General features: G+C 43.4%; 1 protein-coding gene and 1 long non-coding RNA gene across 15 annotated transcripts in view; both read right to left on the bottom strand.

The window, feature by feature from the left end:
* The window catches only part of SHANK2 (SH3 and multiple ankyrin repeat domains 2), a 276108-nt gene that overhangs the window by 4900 nt on the left and 252399 nt on the right, over positions 1-18809 (bottom strand). For 9 of the 14 annotated variants that reach the window (XM_086894900.1, XM_086894897.1, XM_086894896.1 and 6 more), the window contains 3 exons: positions 10296-10426; positions 9715-9826; positions 6236-8633 (listed from right to left, as the gene is read on the bottom strand). In XM_086894900.1, the coding sequence (XP_086751026.1) occupies positions 6236-8633; positions 9715-9826; positions 10296-10426 (2641 nt within the window). Of the gene's footprint in view, positions 1-6235; positions 8634-9714; positions 9827-10295; positions 10427-10663; positions 10724-15282; positions 16222-18809 lie in introns of those variants that run through there. The other 5 variants (XM_086894895.1, XM_023928760.2, XM_086894901.1 and 2 more) reach the window with 3 other exon arrangements.
* On the bottom strand, positions 1354-2770 carry LOC147652425 (uncharacterized). The gene is made up of 4 exons (XR_015288545.1): positions 2300-2770; positions 2011-2135; positions 1824-1925; positions 1354-1471 (listed from the first exon to the last, which is right to left on the bottom strand). It is a non-coding gene; the product is annotated as an uncharacterized LOC147652425 (long non-coding RNA).

The raw sequence follows: 18809 nt of genomic DNA, 5'->3' as shown, positions 1-18809 counted from the left end.
CACTGGCTTCACATGGCTGCAAGCAGCAGGAGGTCTGAGAGCATCTTGCTTTTTCCAAGCCAGAGGTTCAGGGCTGCTGATTATTATAACGAAACTGTGGGATAGTGACAAGATTATTATGTTTATTTTTTTTTTTAAATTTTAGCTGAATGCAGAGGTTTCAACACCAGCTCAGTTGGTAGCCATGTGAGTGCTCTGCTCTTGTGGCATGGGCACAGCCCTGGTGAAGCTCAGGGAAGTCTGCTGAAGCACTTCCAGGCTTTCAGTTCCATGCCTTTCAACCCAAGATTATTTTCCCATGCTCTTTCCCTCCTTTTCCACCTGCCATATCAACTCTATTTTTTCATGCTGCACTGTAATTGTAAACCAAGGGCAATAAACAAGGATATCTATGTAACTCCTATGCAGCCTAAATTTTAATTTACGACATTTCCCATATGATCTGGGGTGCAGAGACAGCCTTGAAACCGTCTTCTGTCTTGCATTTTATGGTTGATTGGTATCCTGGTCAATTAGGAGCAAGCACATTCCAGCTGGAGAGCAGGCAGTTTGTTGTGTTATGGGGTTTCAAGATTTTTAATCAAAACAATTTCTTATGCCTTATTTGATCATTTGTTATCCTAAACATGTTAAACCCATATTAAACCTGCCAAACCCCAAATTTCATTTCAAAAAAGGTGAAAAGTCTGATAATTATTTTAAATAAAATTTGCTCCATTAGAATCAGCATATGGTGGTAATTTATAAACATTTGCTGCTGCGAGCCTGCACTGATTGCAATGCCCATTATGTTGCCTCATATCAAAATCAAAATATATAACCTATATGTCACAACCGTGTGGCCTTCAAGTATAAAAGCCATGAGCACAGCTTTTAGGAAAGAAATTATTTTAAATTTTAAATTATATTTGCAAGATTCAAATTTACTGTTAACTTAATATCAGAAGCAAATCAGTGCTTCAGCAGCTCCCATGGAAAAATAAAAAACCCACATAAAAAACTCCTGGGAGCTGTTTTACCCTAGAACTTTCCAGAAGATTTGCTGGTTCTGACACAGTTTTTCCATTTTATCAAAGTAAAACATCTTAAAAACCAAGAGGAGCAGCAAGTGGAATCCCCGTATAGGGGTACTTCAAGAAATAAAATTCTTACAGATCTTGGAGACTGCACAAACGAGGCCTCACAAACCTTAAACTTTGCCTTCACCTCTCAATATTTTTACTTTGTTGTCAGAGGCAAATTGTACAGCAGGAAAGTAAGCTAAGAACTGTCTGTTTTGGGGGCAGGTGAAGAACAAGGGCTGACGTGACAACTGGCGGGATCCAGTCGTCCTCACCAGACTGAGCTCCTCACCATGGTGTTATTCTGGGAAGAATTGAGAGATGCTCAGTGTCTGCTGCCAGTGAGGAACAATCGTGAAGGTCTGTGGGAGTCTGTCTGTGCAGGAGCAGGAGTTTCCAATATGAAATGTCTGGAAATCAGAGGGAAGGGGATGGTGCTGGGCCAGGAGGCAGCCTCAGCCCTCTCTGCTTGGATAACTGCAGGGAAAAGGGAAGCTGAGAATGGAGGGGAATCCCACAGCTTCCAGGGACAAGAGATGACCACACAGGCTGGTTTGTTTTTGTTTTTAGCTTCACACATGTGTGTAAAACTGTATTAATCATCCCTCCCCATCCCTCCACCTCCCAAAATCTGGACATATCTTAAAAGTCCTGCCCCTTGTTTAGGTCCTCAGAAACATTCAGGAATTTGGTCTTATGTGCTCATATTTTTACCAACATATTTTCTGAGCACCCCTCTGAGGAATGTGGTTTTTATTTCACCTTGAGATGACATCCTAGGTTCCATTTTAGGATGGCTACCATTTCTGGATTAGGATAGTCTAATCCACACTGCACTGTGAGAAACAGTCACCACCAAAGTCACTGAAATGCAATAACAATGAGTAAGCATTAAAAAGCAGCAGAATGTACAACACAGAATAGTCCATGCTCTATGGTGGGCACTTACTTCATGGCACTTCAGCATGGCCCTCCTCTGACAACAGCAGTCATGCCAGCAAATAAAAATGACAAAATGGAATGACTGAAACACTGCAGAAATCACTGACAAAGCAAGCAGTCCTGTGAAATCGGCTGGCAAACAGTTAACGACATGAAATGAGTCTAATGGGAGAGCAGCAAGTAAAAAATCAAGGCATTTACTTTATCCTCTGTCAAACCCAGACATCCTTTATGATAAACCAATTGTAGGATCAGTCTCTATAAAGGATTCACTACTAAATTCTGTTCTGACTTACCTGTTTGTGGAAAAATAAAAGGAACTTTTTCAGAACCTCTGGAAAAAATTAATTCATTGATGGCCAAAACCACTGGCTAGTTTCACTTTTAAAACTTGTTATGCCAGCACAGTGCAGGTTATTCTTCCTAGAGGACTCAATTCCACAGCATCCTCCATAACTCCCACATTTATCATGAGTATTTCCCACCACCAGCAGTGATGCCAATGTGCCCCAGAGGCCACAGGATTGTGCAAACACAGCTGGACAAACAAAAACTGAAATGGTTCTCCCCTCTGGCAAAGCTATGGATCATTTTGGTGTAGTGCTGGTGGAAAGCAGCAGGAGCTGCTGTTCATTATTCCTTATCAGTGCTCCAGAGGCATGGAGGGAGGGAAGGAGGATGCTGAGCTGTCTGTCCCTGGCAGCCGCTGGATTTATCTCACCTCAGCCACACTGCCTTTAGCCCCTGGATCTCAGGGGCTGGCGCCTGATGGTTGTGTTGCTACGCAACTGCCGGGTCACAGACAGAACAAACGCTCCTCCTCTCTCCCAGGGAAAGCCCTGCTCTGCTCTTCTCCCAGTTCTTTCATCAGCTCCTTATAAAAGCCAGGACCCTCTCTAGTGGATTTATATCACTGCTGTATTTATGGCATTGTGGTTGATACATCCCATCCTCCTTGCCCACAGGAGGACATGGATAAACCAGATTAAAACTTCTGTCACCACAACTGATGGCCATAATTCCTCCAAGTAAATGAAGGCCAAAACTGGGAGTGGGATCTGAAGCTCTCTTCCTGAGCCTTCAGATCAAACCCTTTAATTACACTTTAATTAGTACAAGGTAAGCAAGCACGTCCTCTCACTTCTTCCTCCTTTCCCTTCTCCTGCTGGGCTCTTTTTTCCTATCCCACAGGCTGGTCACTGCCACTGAGGAGCAGATGGTGTCCAGCCAAGCATTTCTACTCTCTATTTAAAAATCTTGAAGCTCAGTGTTTCCATAAGAACCGCAGGAAAACTATAAATACACTATGGAAAACTATTGCTAAACCAAGATGAAGAGAATAAAAGCAAGTTTAGGGTGGTTTTAATGTAATAATTGAGAAATGCTGTTCAGGACCATATAATGATCTCTTCCTAATCCTCATTTATCAAAAACACACAAAGTTGTTTTTATGGATTACTGCAGCCATTACCCAACTATCTGTAGTTTCATTCACCCCTATGCCACCCTAACAGGGCAATTGCCTTGAGTGAACTCCAGTTTTGCATCTACTGGCTGTGCAAGGAGAATTCCTGGGGAGATTTAGGATTCCAGTCTGGTCTGTAATTTCATGTATGGCCCCATAAGCAGATACATATTTTTAATTTCATCAGGCTGCCTGTGCTGCAAACACCGCCCAAGCGAGCCTGTGAACGCTGTTCCTATTTATAACACTTCCCAATTCCTCTCCTTGGCTGAAGGATAGGAACAGACTCATTTATTATCACTGCTCTGTTCACAGAGCTAACGAGTTGTTCTTTAATTCAGCAGAATCCCTGCTTTTTGTGAGCCAGAATTCCTTGGTCCCTTTCTAATGCTACCTTACAGGGAAGGGCTGCAAGCTCAACAATTGGTTGTCATAAGGTTTAGAGTATTAGGGGGGAAAAATACCAAGGAACTCCAGGAATTTTACCTTTGAAATTTAAACATCATCTTTTACACTTGAAATTTTCACAAGATGGTATTCCTCGGTCATAATATTTGACAGCTTTGTAAAAAAAATTGTGCCAGCCGTGCAGTTGGGCTAGAAAGGCTGTAATTTGTTTAAATTTTAGAGAGATAAAGCACCAGTAAAAGCAGTGAAAAAAACCCACAGAGCTTCTGATTCCACAAGTGAATGTGTCCATTTCCATCCCTGTGCCTTACCCTCGTTGAGATGAAAAGACGCTGCCTGCAGCACCTTTTCAAACACGCTTCCAGCGTCTGTGGATTGCCGGCTCTCTTCTGCTGTCTCCTGGATTATCATTTGCTTAAAAAAGAAATCCTTAGCAACCTTTCCTGGTCGTTTCAGCAGCTTCAATCCAGACCATAATTAAGCAGTAATCACATTCGTTTGGAAAACGGAAGGAAACAAAACCCAGCCCTCTTGTCTCCTGCTCCCACCGGGAATGCTGCGGAGCTGTCATTTTCTCCCGCAGTCAAATGACAGCCAAGAGTTTTGCTGCTCTTTGCCACTGCCAAATGATCTCATTTATTCCCTCTCAGCTCTTTGGCACCAGGACACCCCAGGATCCTCTCTCCAGTTTACAAAGAACAGTGTGTTTACTTTTCAGGGAAGAAGCAGGATTACAGTCCCATTGAAACAATGCTTTGGGTGAGGCTTCCCCCCCCACCACCCAACTGAGCCTCTGTATTCCATAATGAAGACTTAGTAACTTGCCAAAGCTGAGTCAGAGAAATTAAAAAACTTCAAGGACAGAAAAAAAAGCAACATAAATTTGTAACTTGTAATTTGAAACTAATTTGTAACTTGACTAATTTGTAAGTCAGCTCTTCCTCTAAAAAGTAACATATGGGACTACCTCTGCTTACATAACAGTTTGCATTTTTACAGTGAAGTGCTATAGTTTTTCAAGTTTGCCCCATCCTTTATACCTTTAAACATGTATTTTCACAAAAAAAGTATTTCTATTTACTTCTGTTCTTTATTTTGCTCTGAGTAATGACAGTACTTGGACATACTCACAGTGCATTGTAGTTGGTAGCCTCAGTTATATTTTAATAAAATAGGGAAATAAAATAAGGATGCTAAAGATCCTCAATGTAACCTGGAAATACCTCTCAGTTTAAAAATAAAACCTAATAACATTATACACTACAGACAACATGTTCATGGGGCTTAACAAGAAACATGATCAACATCTAGCAAAAATAATGTGGGGTTTTTCATGTATGAAGGCTTTTCCTGCAGTGTCAACTCAATTTCTGCTCTGTTTACTCAAGTGCCTGTCAAGTCAATTCCTCACTAAGAGGAATTCCAGAATTTCCATGTTTTATTCCCATTTCTCAATTCTAAAAATTGAATTCCATCACCATCATCAGTTTGATGACTTCCATCCTGCAGGAAATAATATCTAACTGTGTGATGCTGTGGCTGTGGATCAGTTTTCTGAATGAGAAATCTTGGCCATCAGCAGAGACACCCTTCCCTTAAAAACAAATTATCTTCATGCTTGCAAAGTACAGCAGCTTTCCAAAGGCTGAGCTATTTATTAACCACCAGAATAATTCTAATAAAATTGACTTGGCATCTTTTTCTTTTTTTTTTTAAAAAAAGCCAGCATGGTGCTTTTGCAAAAATAAATACCTCAGTCTCCTAATGAAACTTACAAAATTACCTTCCTTTTTTTAATAACTGTGGATTTCATGCTATTATGTCCACATTCCATACAGATGTGGTTTAGTAATAACATGGACGGTGCAAAGTGATTTTAACAAGCAATTCTCTGAAATATTTTATCATTTATGTAGATTAGGAGAGGTCTCAGAATGAATCAAATGACACCACATAGTGAATGCAAAACAACCCTTGGCAAAAACACATTTTATCCATTTGAAGCCAAAATATCTCATGGGACTGAAGAAAAATTAAATTAGGACCCCATTTTAAAAGGAAAGAAACTAAAGAGAAAAAAATTAAGATAAATCTAAGAAATTCACATCAAAACAACTCAAAGGTTTGTGCAAACCTTGAAGTTGAAGGCTGAGAAAGCTCCTGTCTTATCATGTAGGCAACACAAATGTTCACAGTGTAAGAAATTTTTGTTTGACACAGCCTATTCGTTAACAAATACAGAGTACACTCTCCTTTAATCTATGTGATTTACAGGAGATGTTAGCAAAGGTATGGCAAAAAAAAAAAAAGAAAAAAAGATCAAACCTTTTTAGAAAATGATTTGGTTAATTACTTTTACCTTGTACTGAGACTCGCAGTTTTTGTTCCAGTCGGTGACTCCAATCCCTCCCCTGGCTTTGAGGATTTCTCTCTGTTCATTTGCTGGAGTATTGAGTTCAATTCACTAATGACATTAGCCTTGGGGCCTGAGAGAATCGGGCTTTTCACCTCCGGCACATCCCCCCATAGCTTGGATGTCCTTTGGGGGACAACTTTTGCCAGGTTGGGCTGGACACTGATGGGAGGTGGGGGCGGAGCCGGAGGAGGGATCACGAAGCTGTCTACAGTTTCCTCAATCAGCGCATCCTTGTAAAGTGCATTGCTTTTGTTGATTATGGGCTTCATTTTTGGCTTAGGAGGTACTGGGGGTTTGTCCACCAGAAATGTTTGCCCATCTGCATAGACTGTACAAGTATCCACGTTCTCCCCCCCTTCTGAGGATAAGGTAGAGATGCTGGACACCGTTGAGATAGTGCTGGTTGTCTCTAGGTGATGGTCACTGCTGCTCCGACTGTCGACCTCCTCGATCCCAGAGTCGGTGACGTTGTCGAAGCTGTCAGGGGGCGGCAGGAAGGAGGCAGGCAAACAGTTTGAGAGACCCGCTTGCTTTTTGTTGTCCAAGGAGTTTGCTGGCTGGCTGGGCGAAGGGGAGCCGTTCTTCCTCTGTGCCATCAGGTCTGTCAGCGCCGAGCCGGGCACCGTGCGGTCATCGGGGATGTCGAAGCTGTTGGCAAACTCCAAGGGAGGGGGCAGCGGCTCGGTGAACAGGAACTCCTCGTCAATGTCCACTGAGGCCAGGGGCGGCGGGGGGATACGGAAAGGCAGGATGACGGGGTCGTCCACAGAGCTGGCGGCCACAATGGTTTTGCAGGGAGAAGCTGGGGGCTCAGGTGCAGCAGGGACACTCAGCTCGCTCTCTGCTTCCTCGCTGCCCTCTGGCCTCTCCGGTGGGGAGGTCTCAGGGCTTGGCTCCATCTCAGCTTCCTTTTCCTCCTCATCCTCAGGCATATCATCTGACTTTGCCATATCCACTGTGTGCACCATCAACAAACCAGCTGATTTTTGCTGCGAGGTATCCACAATGTTTATCAACATATTCTTCTTCTCCTCAGCTTTCTTTTCTTTCCCTGTGTCCATTTCGTACTTGTTCTCAGTCTCCTGCCGTCTCAACAGGCCACGGGTATTTTGCCTGGTGACAGTGGCAGTAACAGGAAAAGTTGTTTCCATGTTGGGTCTCAGCTTGGTGTCAATGTAAAGCGGTTTGTTAAGGTCGGTTTTGACAGCGTCCCCTTTGCCTGGAATCTGCTGTGTCTGCTCTTTCATGGCTCTGTCCCTGGCAGAGAGTGCGAGGGCAAGTGGCGAGTTTGGATCCAACAGTTTCCCTGTGACTGGGTGGACGTAGCTATCTGAGCCAGGAGCACTCGTGGGTTTGACTGCTGCTGTACTGTTGTCAGTACCTTTCGTTTTGGACAGAGCATTCAATGTCCTTGAGTCGCTCTGGTTGCTGGGCTCGTTGCTGTTAAAAAGGTTTTCAGGCTCTCTGGGGGCGGGGATTGGAGATGGCGACATGAGCTGTCTGAAACCATCCTCACTGCTGAACATTGCCTCCTCGGTGAACTTGGACTGCCTCAACCGTGGTGTTGGTGGGGTTAATCCAACGTCCTCGTCTCCCAGATCTGTGGAGAGGAATGCTGGGGAATTGCGCCTCGCTTCCAGCCTCTTTTCCCTGTCCCTCACGGCCCCTGCGATGGCTGCTGCGAACGGACTGCTGACTCCCAAGCTGTCATCGGGCCGGAGCTGTCCGGGCTGCTCTGAAGACTGAGGATCAATTTCCATGCTGCTCCCTTGGCTGCTTTTCCCGCTGCTGCTGGTGGATGGCTCTTTGACGATGATGGTTGGGATTGGAATTGAGCAGGTCTTTTCTGGACTGTCCTCCACGTTGGATTGTTTCACCAGCATCCCCTTCCGCCTGGCTGGCTTGGCTGGCACGTAAACTGCTTTGCTGGCGATCTTCCCGACCTCGGAATAGGGGTTTTCTGGCATCTGGCCCCTCTTGCTCCTGAAATTCGCCTGAGCTGCAGCACTCCGGTTGTATAGGTCTTCTGAGTCCAGGGAGTATCGGTCCAGCTCCCGCCGGTAATAGATCCCTTTGTCCCTTATCATTGTCCCCACGCTCTCGGGCCTAACCAAAGAGATTTTTGCACCTGAATTCTGGTTAAATGGAGGTTTGATCGTTCCATAGCTCCGGGATGTCAGGGATTTGGGGGAGTTGTACAGAGAGGGAGAAGGTGGCGGTGGTGAGGGGGGTAAGGACTGTGGTGGTGGTGGGATATCTTCAGAGGTGTCAGGCATTGAAAGACTCCTGGTAAACTTCAGCATAGGAGGGGCCAGAAACTGCCGCTCTTCCTCTGTTATTCCTGAAAAATCAGAGAGTGCATTTAAACACTGCCACATCCACTGGGATCCCTCACACTGTACTACTTCTCCATCCAACCCAAAATTCCATGGCACATTCCCTGTGGCATGAGGAGTATGCAAAATTCCAAAAGAAGCCTTTAGGTTGATTCCCACCATAATCATTCTTTCCTGTTGGACATCCCAGGTGCCAGGATTGAAAAAGATGCTATGGAATTTTAATTAAGTTGATGTGTAGGCAAATGTTTTGGGTTTATGTATCATCAAGGTGGCTGTAGAAAAGCACATTTTCTTTGAAAATATTGAACAGGGAACACATTCTGTGCAGAGGAGCCGCTTCTGCCTTGCTCCAGCACTCTACAAATGCAGATAATAAAACAACTCAGAAACATAATGAATTTTTAAGATGCAACTGAAATTTAGCAAAGGGGCTGTGAAGATCCTATTGGGGAAAAAAAATCTATAATGTTGCATTTCCAAAGATGACATAATATCATTATAAATATGACTTTTAACATAAATAAATTAGGTAATACTGGGATAGTTTGGATGCTAATTTTATGTCCGCATAATGTACTTCTAAATTGATAAAAGTCACTGCTAACATTACTAACAAGAACAAAGAAAGCCCAAATTTAGTCTGCTCTTCGTTTCTTTGTTGTAAAAATACTTATTGCCATCATTTGAAATGAAAAAAAAAGGTGATTTTTAGTCCATTTGATCAACAGGATTTCTCTGTAAACTACACAGTATTACAATGCTTTCACCTCAATAACAAGGAAAGAAAGGATAATATTTTGCCCTAATGTTTTGAAAAAGACTTGTACTGACCTTTTCTTTTTTTTGTCCTTGTTAGAGGGAACATTCTGAAGAAAATAACTAAATTATAATTCCATACTTGCCAAGCAGAATGTGGAAATTACATCACCTTATATACAAACTCCTTGTCTAATGAGCTTTTTATAAAGATCAAACAGACACTCACTGGGGTAAAGATGTCAGAGAACATCTTCTTTAGGAAAGAAGAAAAGTTACTAAAAGTACGCTATTAAAGAACAAAACCATACAAGAAAGGCATTTTACCTATAGATTTTTGTCTTCTCATTGTACCCCGAGGTATACCCAGAAAAGGACCTTGAGGGCTCCCTGGGACAGTGGGCGTCATCACAGCAATACCCTGTCTCTCATACATGGACTACAAAAGAGCAAACAGAAACCCCAACAGCATTAAAGCATGAAAGTCTCTCCCATGTGGAGATAATGCCTCATCCATTACCCCTTTCACTAAGAATTTTTATGGAAAATAATAAATCTGGGGTTGTTTCTGGGGAGGAGGGCGAGAGAAAGGGAAGGCTGGCATTTGTTTAGACACTCATGAAAGAACAACAGCTATAAGTGGAGTTTGTTGATATTATTTATAAGGCAATACCTTAAGATGGGTAATGGAAAAGTACATCCAAAATTAAATTAAACCAGTAATTTTTTATCTGCAAAGTTTTGCATGATTAAATTCTGTACTTCAATTATGCGATTTCAGAGTCCTGGCATTTAATTTTTAATATGTGCTATAGTATTAATGTCCCTTACAAAGCATTGGGCATTATTTAATCAAGGAATTAAATACATTAGTAGGAATAAAGCAGTGCTTCATGGCTGCCACTCACATTCATATCTGTAGCTGAGGGAAAACATCTACTAGAAGGCCGCTGTTTTATAGTTGCCACTCTGGAGTCCACAGTTGCATTGTCTGAAATTCTTGATGGCTTGGAAACTGGCACTATTTCATCCACCTTATCTGTAATATAAAAGCATTCAGTAAAATAAATATCACTTGTCCAAAGAAACGGAAAAGTTAAGTATTGCAAGGTCAAAGGAAGAGATTTACTTTTCAAAAAAATGCAAAGAAAAAGTTTTTTTGGCATTTTAACAAGGCAACGCTTGAGCATCATAAGTCGTGCAAGCCGAGCACTTTTTATTGCTGCTACATAACATGCATGCTTTAGTTTTAAGCCTGCATGCATTTAATGTTTACTTAGTGTGACTCGAAAAACAATCCTCTTCTTCAAACCTTCAAAATGTGAAGGGAGAATATCTATATAGAAATGGAAAGAAGACCTTTAGAAATAGTGAATCTGTACAGCACTGTTTCAAATAGAGATAAGCAGACTGTACTTAGTCATCAGAATTTCAGTGATATTTTGGACAATAACAAGTACTCCAGAAGTGCTCTTTTATGCCTAATCTCCTTAAGCAATCATATCCTAATTTGTTCACACTCTTGGACCTGTAGGCTATCACTACTAACTGCATCCTTTGTTTAAATGAAACTTTTATATGCAGGTGGGGTTTTTTGTTTGTTTTTGGTTTTGTTTTTTTGTTTTTGTTTTTGTTTTTAATTTCTTTTACTGGAATGTTTGGGAATTTATTTAGTAGTGGTCAGAAGCAGACCAAAAGTAGTCAAAGTCTAAATCTGAATGACAACAACATTTGGATTTGTGACTCTGACCTACTGCACAATGTGATGGTAAAATACAGGGAAAAGCTTAATCAGGGTATTCCAAAGCTGAGTGCTGGTGTTAGCCCTGTCTTCAACTCTGGTCACAAACAAGGTTCATCAGCATTTAATACAAATTGTTATCACACTGAAGACCTCAAAGTACAGTATAAACAACTAATTATTGCCTGAAAGCTCCTTTTTTTTGCCCTTCCTACTGCTACAAAACCAAGGCACAGAGAATCACTAGCCCAAGCCACCAGGAGAGCTTGAGTTTGGAATCTCTACTAGAATCCAAACTGGAATCACACCAACAGCTTTCCTTACTACACCTTCAATTGCATTTGCCTGCCTGTATCATGTTAATTTAGTGTCTTTTCCTTTGAAGTTTCACCAAAACTAGGATTAGTTGCATAGCTTGTGGCGTTTCTGTGAGTGGAACACCTTAGCCTGACTCCTAGGCTTCCACAACACAAGTCAGAGTAATGCTACTTTTCAGCAATTAGGTCCATCTCCCAAATAATTATTTGTCAAACAAGGATATTTACTTCATTAGGATACTACAGACTTAAAAAAACCCCAGGTTTTTAAGGTGATCTAGAGCTGGTGTTACTATCCCAAGTATTGTATTTAGGGATTTAAATTTTACCTCTCGCTGGAGAGCAGCGCACTCAGAGCCCTGGATATTGATATGGATGGGAATAAGGCAGGAGGAAAAGAGCTTTTGGTCCCTCTAAACAGTAGATCTGGCTGATGCAAAGATGGTATTTTAAACAGGAGAAGAAGAGAGGGAAGAACTTTTAGCCTTTGGGTTAAGAAGCAGGTTGTCCTAGAAGTGGATATTTCAATGTCACAGAGGGTCAGGGAGCAGTCAGGAAAGGAAAGGCTGAGCAGGATCAGTAAACTGAACACTGCTGAAAACTGTCTCACAAGAGTAGTGTTGCTGTTTCTTTTCAATGGAAGTTAGCATTCAAGTCTTTTCATTGGTCTGCTTTATTTTTTTTATTTTTTTTGTGGGGTTTAAATCATCCAGTGGAAGGAGAAAAGGAAAAAAATTCTTAAAATCATCACATGTATTCAAAAATAAAAACCAACTTCACATCACATTTCATAAGGCTTTGTAATACAAACTTCTGAAGGAAAAGTATCTGCACTTCTGCTCAGCAAAAGGCATCAGAAAGCAACAGTGTAACCATGAACATTTACCCTACACAGCAAAAATATGGCTGGACTGCAGAATGGTACTCAGGGGATCTATCACCAAGAGCTTCAACTGGGCAGAGATTTCCTCTTAAGGCTCTCCCACCCTTGCTCTCATCCCAGAGAACAACTAATCTTTGGGATACAGAAAGAAGGAAGTCTTGGAAACTGAAGCACTCAAAATCTGCACATGAGAAATAGAAATATACCATGTAAGAAGTGATCCCCTTCATATTGAACAGACACATGTAACCAAATACCCATTCAGACAACAAAAAGCTACAGGGAAAAAGAAAGAGTGATGAGGCCATGACAGACACTTGGAAAAGCATGAAAATATTTGTTGGAGATGAAACATACATACCCTCCAACTGCACTGATTTTGCTAGACAATCTTAGAAGTCAGATTCTACTTTTGGATCTGACCAAAATACCAGTTGGTACTGATTCTTAAAACCATCTACTATTTCCATGTGGGGGAAAAAACCCCTGGTTTTGTGTGAGTTTATTGCAAGTTTCCTGTCTGTAGAGAGGTTTTCAGTCCTTCTCACCCTATGGCTGCTCCCATTTGCCACATTTAGCCAAAACACTTGGAAATGGGAGAGGAGGGCAGGTTAAAGCTTGAGCTGCTTTGCAAGGAACTCTTTAGGGCTTTCTCACACGGCACCTCCAATGGCAGCACTGCACAGGTCCTACTCTTGCTCTACTGCTCTTGGATCAGAAAGCAAAGGGAGTGGAGGTTGTTATTTTGGAGATATTATAACAAAAAATGTGAAGCAGCCAGCACGTGGAGACTGATACTAAATGGCGGCAGCTACATGGCGGGTCCTGCAGGAAACATCAAAATCTGAACACCTGGCCACATCTGCCCCACCCTGCTAGAGTGAAAAGCACAACGTGAAACAAAAACATCCTCACTGTGTTATCAAATGTGCTCCTAAGGCCAAGGAAATGGACTGGCTGAACTGCAGTTAGCCTCACTCAGACTCATCCCAGAGAAAGAAGACGTGTTGGGCTGAACCTTCACTTGCCTGTGCCTCAAGATGTTTGTCTCCACAGCACAGAGTGCAAAACCCTCCTGCACCCGAACCACACATTCCAAATATACTCCTACTGGAATAATTTGTCAGGCTTACTAATTAGCTCACTCCCAACCTCCTTGTGACCTCAAATACTCTGCAACACGCACTCCTCGTACCAAGGAGAGGGGAAGCTCACAAGCTCGTGTTGGAAATAATCTGAGGATAACTTTACAAATAACCCTGACAAAAGAAAGAGAAAAAAGCCACAAAACGGATGCAAAAATTGCCGCCTGCTGTGAGGTGTGTTGACAGAGTAGTCCTAAGAAGCCTGTCTCCAACAGGATTTTTAAAAGGAATGCAGCTGAATGAAGGTCAAAAGGAAGGAATGTGGGAAAATCCTGCAATGGAGGTTGGCTGTGCCAGCTGCATTTCCTCCTTGAACCGGTTGTTTAGCAGAGTACAGCCACAAGCACACACGCACACACACTTTTACAGGAGCAGTTTGTGACTGGCTGGTAGAGTAACAAACTCTGATCTGCTTTGCTTTGAATAACCTCAGCCTTGCTGGAAGACAGGGAAGAAGAGTCTACCACTCACTGGCCAGAGAGCATGGCTCAGTTGCAGTCACAGAAGAGGATTTTTAGACCTACGATTATTCCCTGGCATTTACCATAGAAACTGCTCTGCACTTTCCCAAGAAGTCACAACGGCGTGTTGAGAGTCAAACACAGGAGCCATGCTACACCTGTGAGAACCTGTCCCCACTGCTCCAGGGGCTCCTGGGAGCAGCATCCTTCCGGAGAACTGTCAGGGATACCACATGTAAAAGCCAGTCTGATGCCTCTGCATGCATATAGCAATTTGAGTGCCACTATATTAAATTCCCCCGAGAGAGGCAGCACCAACAGATACAAAGTAATTTATTGCCAAAGTGCGTTTCCATCTACCCTGTTGGGTTACTAATGGGACCCGTGCCCTACTCAGGGTGCCAGCCCTCAGGAAATTGGATGGCCTAAAGGCACAGAAAGTGGTTGTGTTTTATCAAGATGTAGGTCTGGTCTCTGATAAAAAGCTCTTAATCACAAAGTAGCACAGTACCCAACAGCATGTCATGACTTTTACATTCTCAAGAGGTCTGGCTGCTAGGCAAGTTGCTTTTTTTATTTTTTTCTTTTATAATTATTATCTGTGATAATTACAGGGGACGGTCTCCTCCTAATAGATTTGTTGCAGGAGATGGCTCTTATCCCCGTAGAACACATTGCTTAGTGACTCCTGTTCCAAATCTCCAGACTCTCTCAGAGGAAAAAGTATAATGCTGCCCATCAAGCCACCAGATCCATCATCAAATGAACTTTGGAAACGAGAGTCAGGTGCCCAGATAGATCTGGTGGCACATCACTACACAGCCCCCAAAAAGAGAAATATGAGGTATGATCCTGGCAACATTACTTATTGTACGACATAGCCAAGACATGTGGATTAGCTCCACCGAGGGTCTTAGGAAGTGAGCTGGTGAGACCCACAGAGGATAAGAATGGTCATGATCCAGTACAGGCTATACCCCAACACCTCAGGCTGGCATGCCAGAAACACCAGGCAAAGACTGATCGAACACAGTTGGGAGGCGAGTATTGCCAAGACCTCTATACTTACCACCAAGTCCCGAGTGCTTGCTCAGAGGGGGTGGGATAATGGAGAAAGAAAACTCAAAAAACAGCTGCCTCAAGAAATGACTTGTATTTGTAAGAAAAGCAATGAATGCCTGGCACAGAGTAAAAAAATGCTCGTATGAAGTTAAAGTGAAAGAACAGAGGCAAATGTTCTTCAAATACCAGCAGCACACATCGTTAACAGTGCAAATATAAACTACAAAATGTTAGACTAATCTAGTCAGCCAGAATACAATGTTAGCCAATGTAGGAAATGGTTGAACTCTGCCACCGATGGCCTTATGGCTAAGAATTAAAAGGACAGGCACATTAAAAAAAACTCTAAAAATCCTATGGAGTGGTTATTTTTTCTTCCCTCCCCCTTTTGCCTGGCGTGGAGGCATGGGCAGCGAGGCCCTCTCGGTTATGGCTCTCTGCAGCCGGCCACTGCGACAAGGCAGGGTGGCCTGCGGCGGGTCGCGAGAGTCGCTCGTCCCTTCAGCCCCTGGTAAGCACACAGTGGAGGATGCCACTGCGTCCTCACCAGTCCATGTCGAGGCACATGTCAACTCGACATGGGGGGTGGCTCTTTGGGAAATGCGTGTTTCGAGGACCTGCGTCCTTGGCTGCTTGAGGAAAGCTAAAATCTCTGACAGGTAGTTATGGATGGCTCTTGTGGAGGTAGCCACAATGCCCAGCTGCAGCTCCATACGGCCCATGGACTGGGACATGAGGCCCATGGACTGTGCATGCTCCCTCTTGATATTTTCCAGCAGCTGCACAATCCTACTGTTGGTTTCCATCAACAGCTTCTCTCCCTCTGTTAGCTGGGGCTGCCCTCTCCAACCCCGATCCCTAGGGACAGGCTCAACACCGCAGCGCTCTTCATTCATCTCATCATTTCCCTCCTCCTCAGGAGAGTCACTTTCAAACTGAGGAGTCCTACTGAGTGACTGATCCCCAGGAGACTGTATGTCCATGGTGCACTCCGGAGTCCGCACCGGCGTTTGAAATCCCTCAAAATCCTCCCCAACGTTGCTGTGCGTTTCAGACGAGGACAGCGGCCACTGCCAGCTCTCTGTGGTCCTGGCTGGCGAGTCTTCGTCAGAGGCAGGCACCGAGGATTCCTGTTCTTCAGCCGGCGTGGACAGCGAGCTCCCTCGGTGATGGCTGGCTTGCCCCGAGGATCCAGGAACCTCCCCATCTTGCTCCCCAGTGACATCTGGCAATCAAATAGAGGAGCAACAACCACTGTATCTGAGGCCAGGCAGATGGAGGTATCTACATGCATTGGACAACACATAGAAAGAAGCCAGTTGGGAAGCCAGAGTGTATGTGTTTGGGCAAACAGAAGGGCGGACTAAAGTTTAGTGACTGCATTGGGCACGTGGCAATTGGCATCATTAAGCACTTTTGGTCTCAATGCACACTGTCCTGTACCCAGAACACACACAGCCATGCTGCATCCCAAGGCAGGAGCTACCAAATTCCCCTCAGCGTGACTGTGACAGGAAATGTCAGTGAACCTAGCGAGAAGCTCACCTATGCACTGCAGTGGTGTCAGTCAGAAATCCCTGGGACGAGCTCAGGGCCAAGGGTCCAATTGAGCTTCCTGGGGTGCCAGATGTGCTCCACCACTGGCTGAGGGCAGCCCTTTGTTGCTCTGAAGCACTGCTGGCTATCTTCACTTTTGTCCGACGTCTCACGTCACCCCCACCCAAGATCTCTCCCAAATCACTGCTGCAGCGCGACGGTGGCTGTCCAAGGGATTATCCCGTGAGCAATGCCCTCCCCAACATTTGCCGGATTTTCCTTGCTCTCTTCTCCAAACAGTAGGAAATGCTACCTGAGGGCATTGCTCACCAGGATCTCTTTGTCTCCTGGAAATGAACTGAGTTTTGCCCTCCCCTGGCTACCTTGTCCCTTGCCTGAGGGTGCATGGTGGAAATCTGGGTGCAAGAGCTTCCCTGTGGCAACTCTAGAGAAAAATGTCCCCGCAAAGAGCAGGAAAGGCTCAGGCTTTTGTACCCACAGGAATCAACAGCTCACAGTGGAGCATGTTCTGCCCAGCTCCATCCTGCACTGCTCCACATTAAGTGATACTGTGGCTGGGACTCTCTACACTTTCTGTTACTTCAGAACTTCTTTTTAATTTAATTTTTTTTTTTTTTTTTTTTTAGGGGTGCCAATTTGTTCACAAGAAATCACTCTGGGGCAGTGTGGCTGAAGGAGGCAGCCCAAAGCCCTGCATTCCCCACGCTCAGGCAAGGGACAGCTGAGAGAAGCACTGCTTTCAGTAGGCTTGTGACCTGACCAGGCTGCTGCTGCTCACACCGCAGTGGCCTGCATGCCAGATCAGTGCCGTGCCTACTCTCTGGCCTCCCACCCTTGAAAAAGCTTTTTGGTTTTTTTTTCAAGAATTAATTTCTGCTTTTTGAAATACTGCTCTTCAGACCTCAGTCAAAGATGTAAGCTTATATCTGCAAGGTGTTGCTGAGGTCATGTTAAACAATGCTTTTGGTTCTGTTTATGAATCAGGGCAGGGTTTTACTTGATTCTTAAAAAAATACATATTTTATGTGAAATATAATGAAATTAAAAACTTTTTCTGACAGACCCAAGGATCCCTTCTCCTATATCTCAATCCCTGTCTACCACAACGTGGTACTCATTACTTCTACACCCATGTGCCTGCACTATTATGGTGCTCTGAAAGGGATTCTGTGTGACTTCACTGGAGGATGACTTTTAAGTGCTAAAATAATGGATATTATTCGTGCATTTAGCATATTCACTACTTCAAAGTATTCACATTCAAAGTATTCATATTCTCTCTGTGTCTGGCTGGACTGTCCAGTTGCATGTTTTATGGAAAGTGAAGATGAAATTGTATTTGTAAAAAGGCATGAGCTCCTTATGAAAATGAATTTTAGGGACAAACTGTCATGCAATCATTGGCTCTTCCACTCCATGGATATTTGAAAGGGACTATACTAAGACCTTACTAAGAGCTGCTTCTTTCTTGGCAATTCTTCTCCTGCTTTGTCTAATACAGCTACAGCTGCATTTCCTCATTAGCAAAGCTCTCTTAACAACTACAGTGTAGGACCATGAAATTATTTCTCAGCATTTTCCTATCTGAGTACACATAAAAAAAAAAAAAAAAAAAAAAGAACAAAAAAACAGGGGACCTAATTTTACCACACATAGTAAACACACACTTCAGTTAAAGTCTATGGAATCAGAGTGAGGTAAGGGACCATAAATACTCATTCTGGTAGATATGACCAGATGACACTGGTCATACTGAATGTCTTGGCATTTCTTTTGACATGTCAACAGAAAATTCCCCATATTTGAAAACACCATTTAGCTGGTAAATGTTCTAAACAGAGCCCACCTAACAACTGCTAAGTAGTAGAACCAAACTATACTGGAAGTCAAAAGCGGAAGCAAAACGAAATCAAAAACCTCCAAACTCCATGCTGATTTATGAATACTTCTGTAAATGGTATCACTGTGTCTAGTTTGTTCAGATTCAGGGGAACCAGAACACCTTTGTTATTTGTGCATTTCTACATATTTGCCGGAGGCTTGTGAAGAAAAATTTCTCTGAAAAAGTGCAATAATAAATTTTTGCAAAATTCCTTATATCCTATGAAATGTTTCTACTTGCCATCCTCCCACTCAGTCTTTTCAGCCTTTCAGAGCTGAAAGAGCAGCATCTGGCAATCGGTGACCAATGACACAAATGAGCAAAGAGTCTGTGATAACCCCTGGGAAAAAGGTTAATTGCGGAAACTCTTGGCG

Source organism: Cyanistes caeruleus, chromosome 6, assembly GCF_971803275.1.
Source record: "Cyanistes caeruleus chromosome 6, bCyaCae1.hap1.1, whole genome shotgun sequence".
Taxonomy (NCBI): Eukaryota; Metazoa; Chordata; class Aves; order Passeriformes; family Paridae; genus Cyanistes; species Cyanistes caeruleus.
The sequence above is the reverse complement of the archived record's forward strand: the minus strand, read 5'-3'. Positions and strand labels throughout refer to the sequence as shown.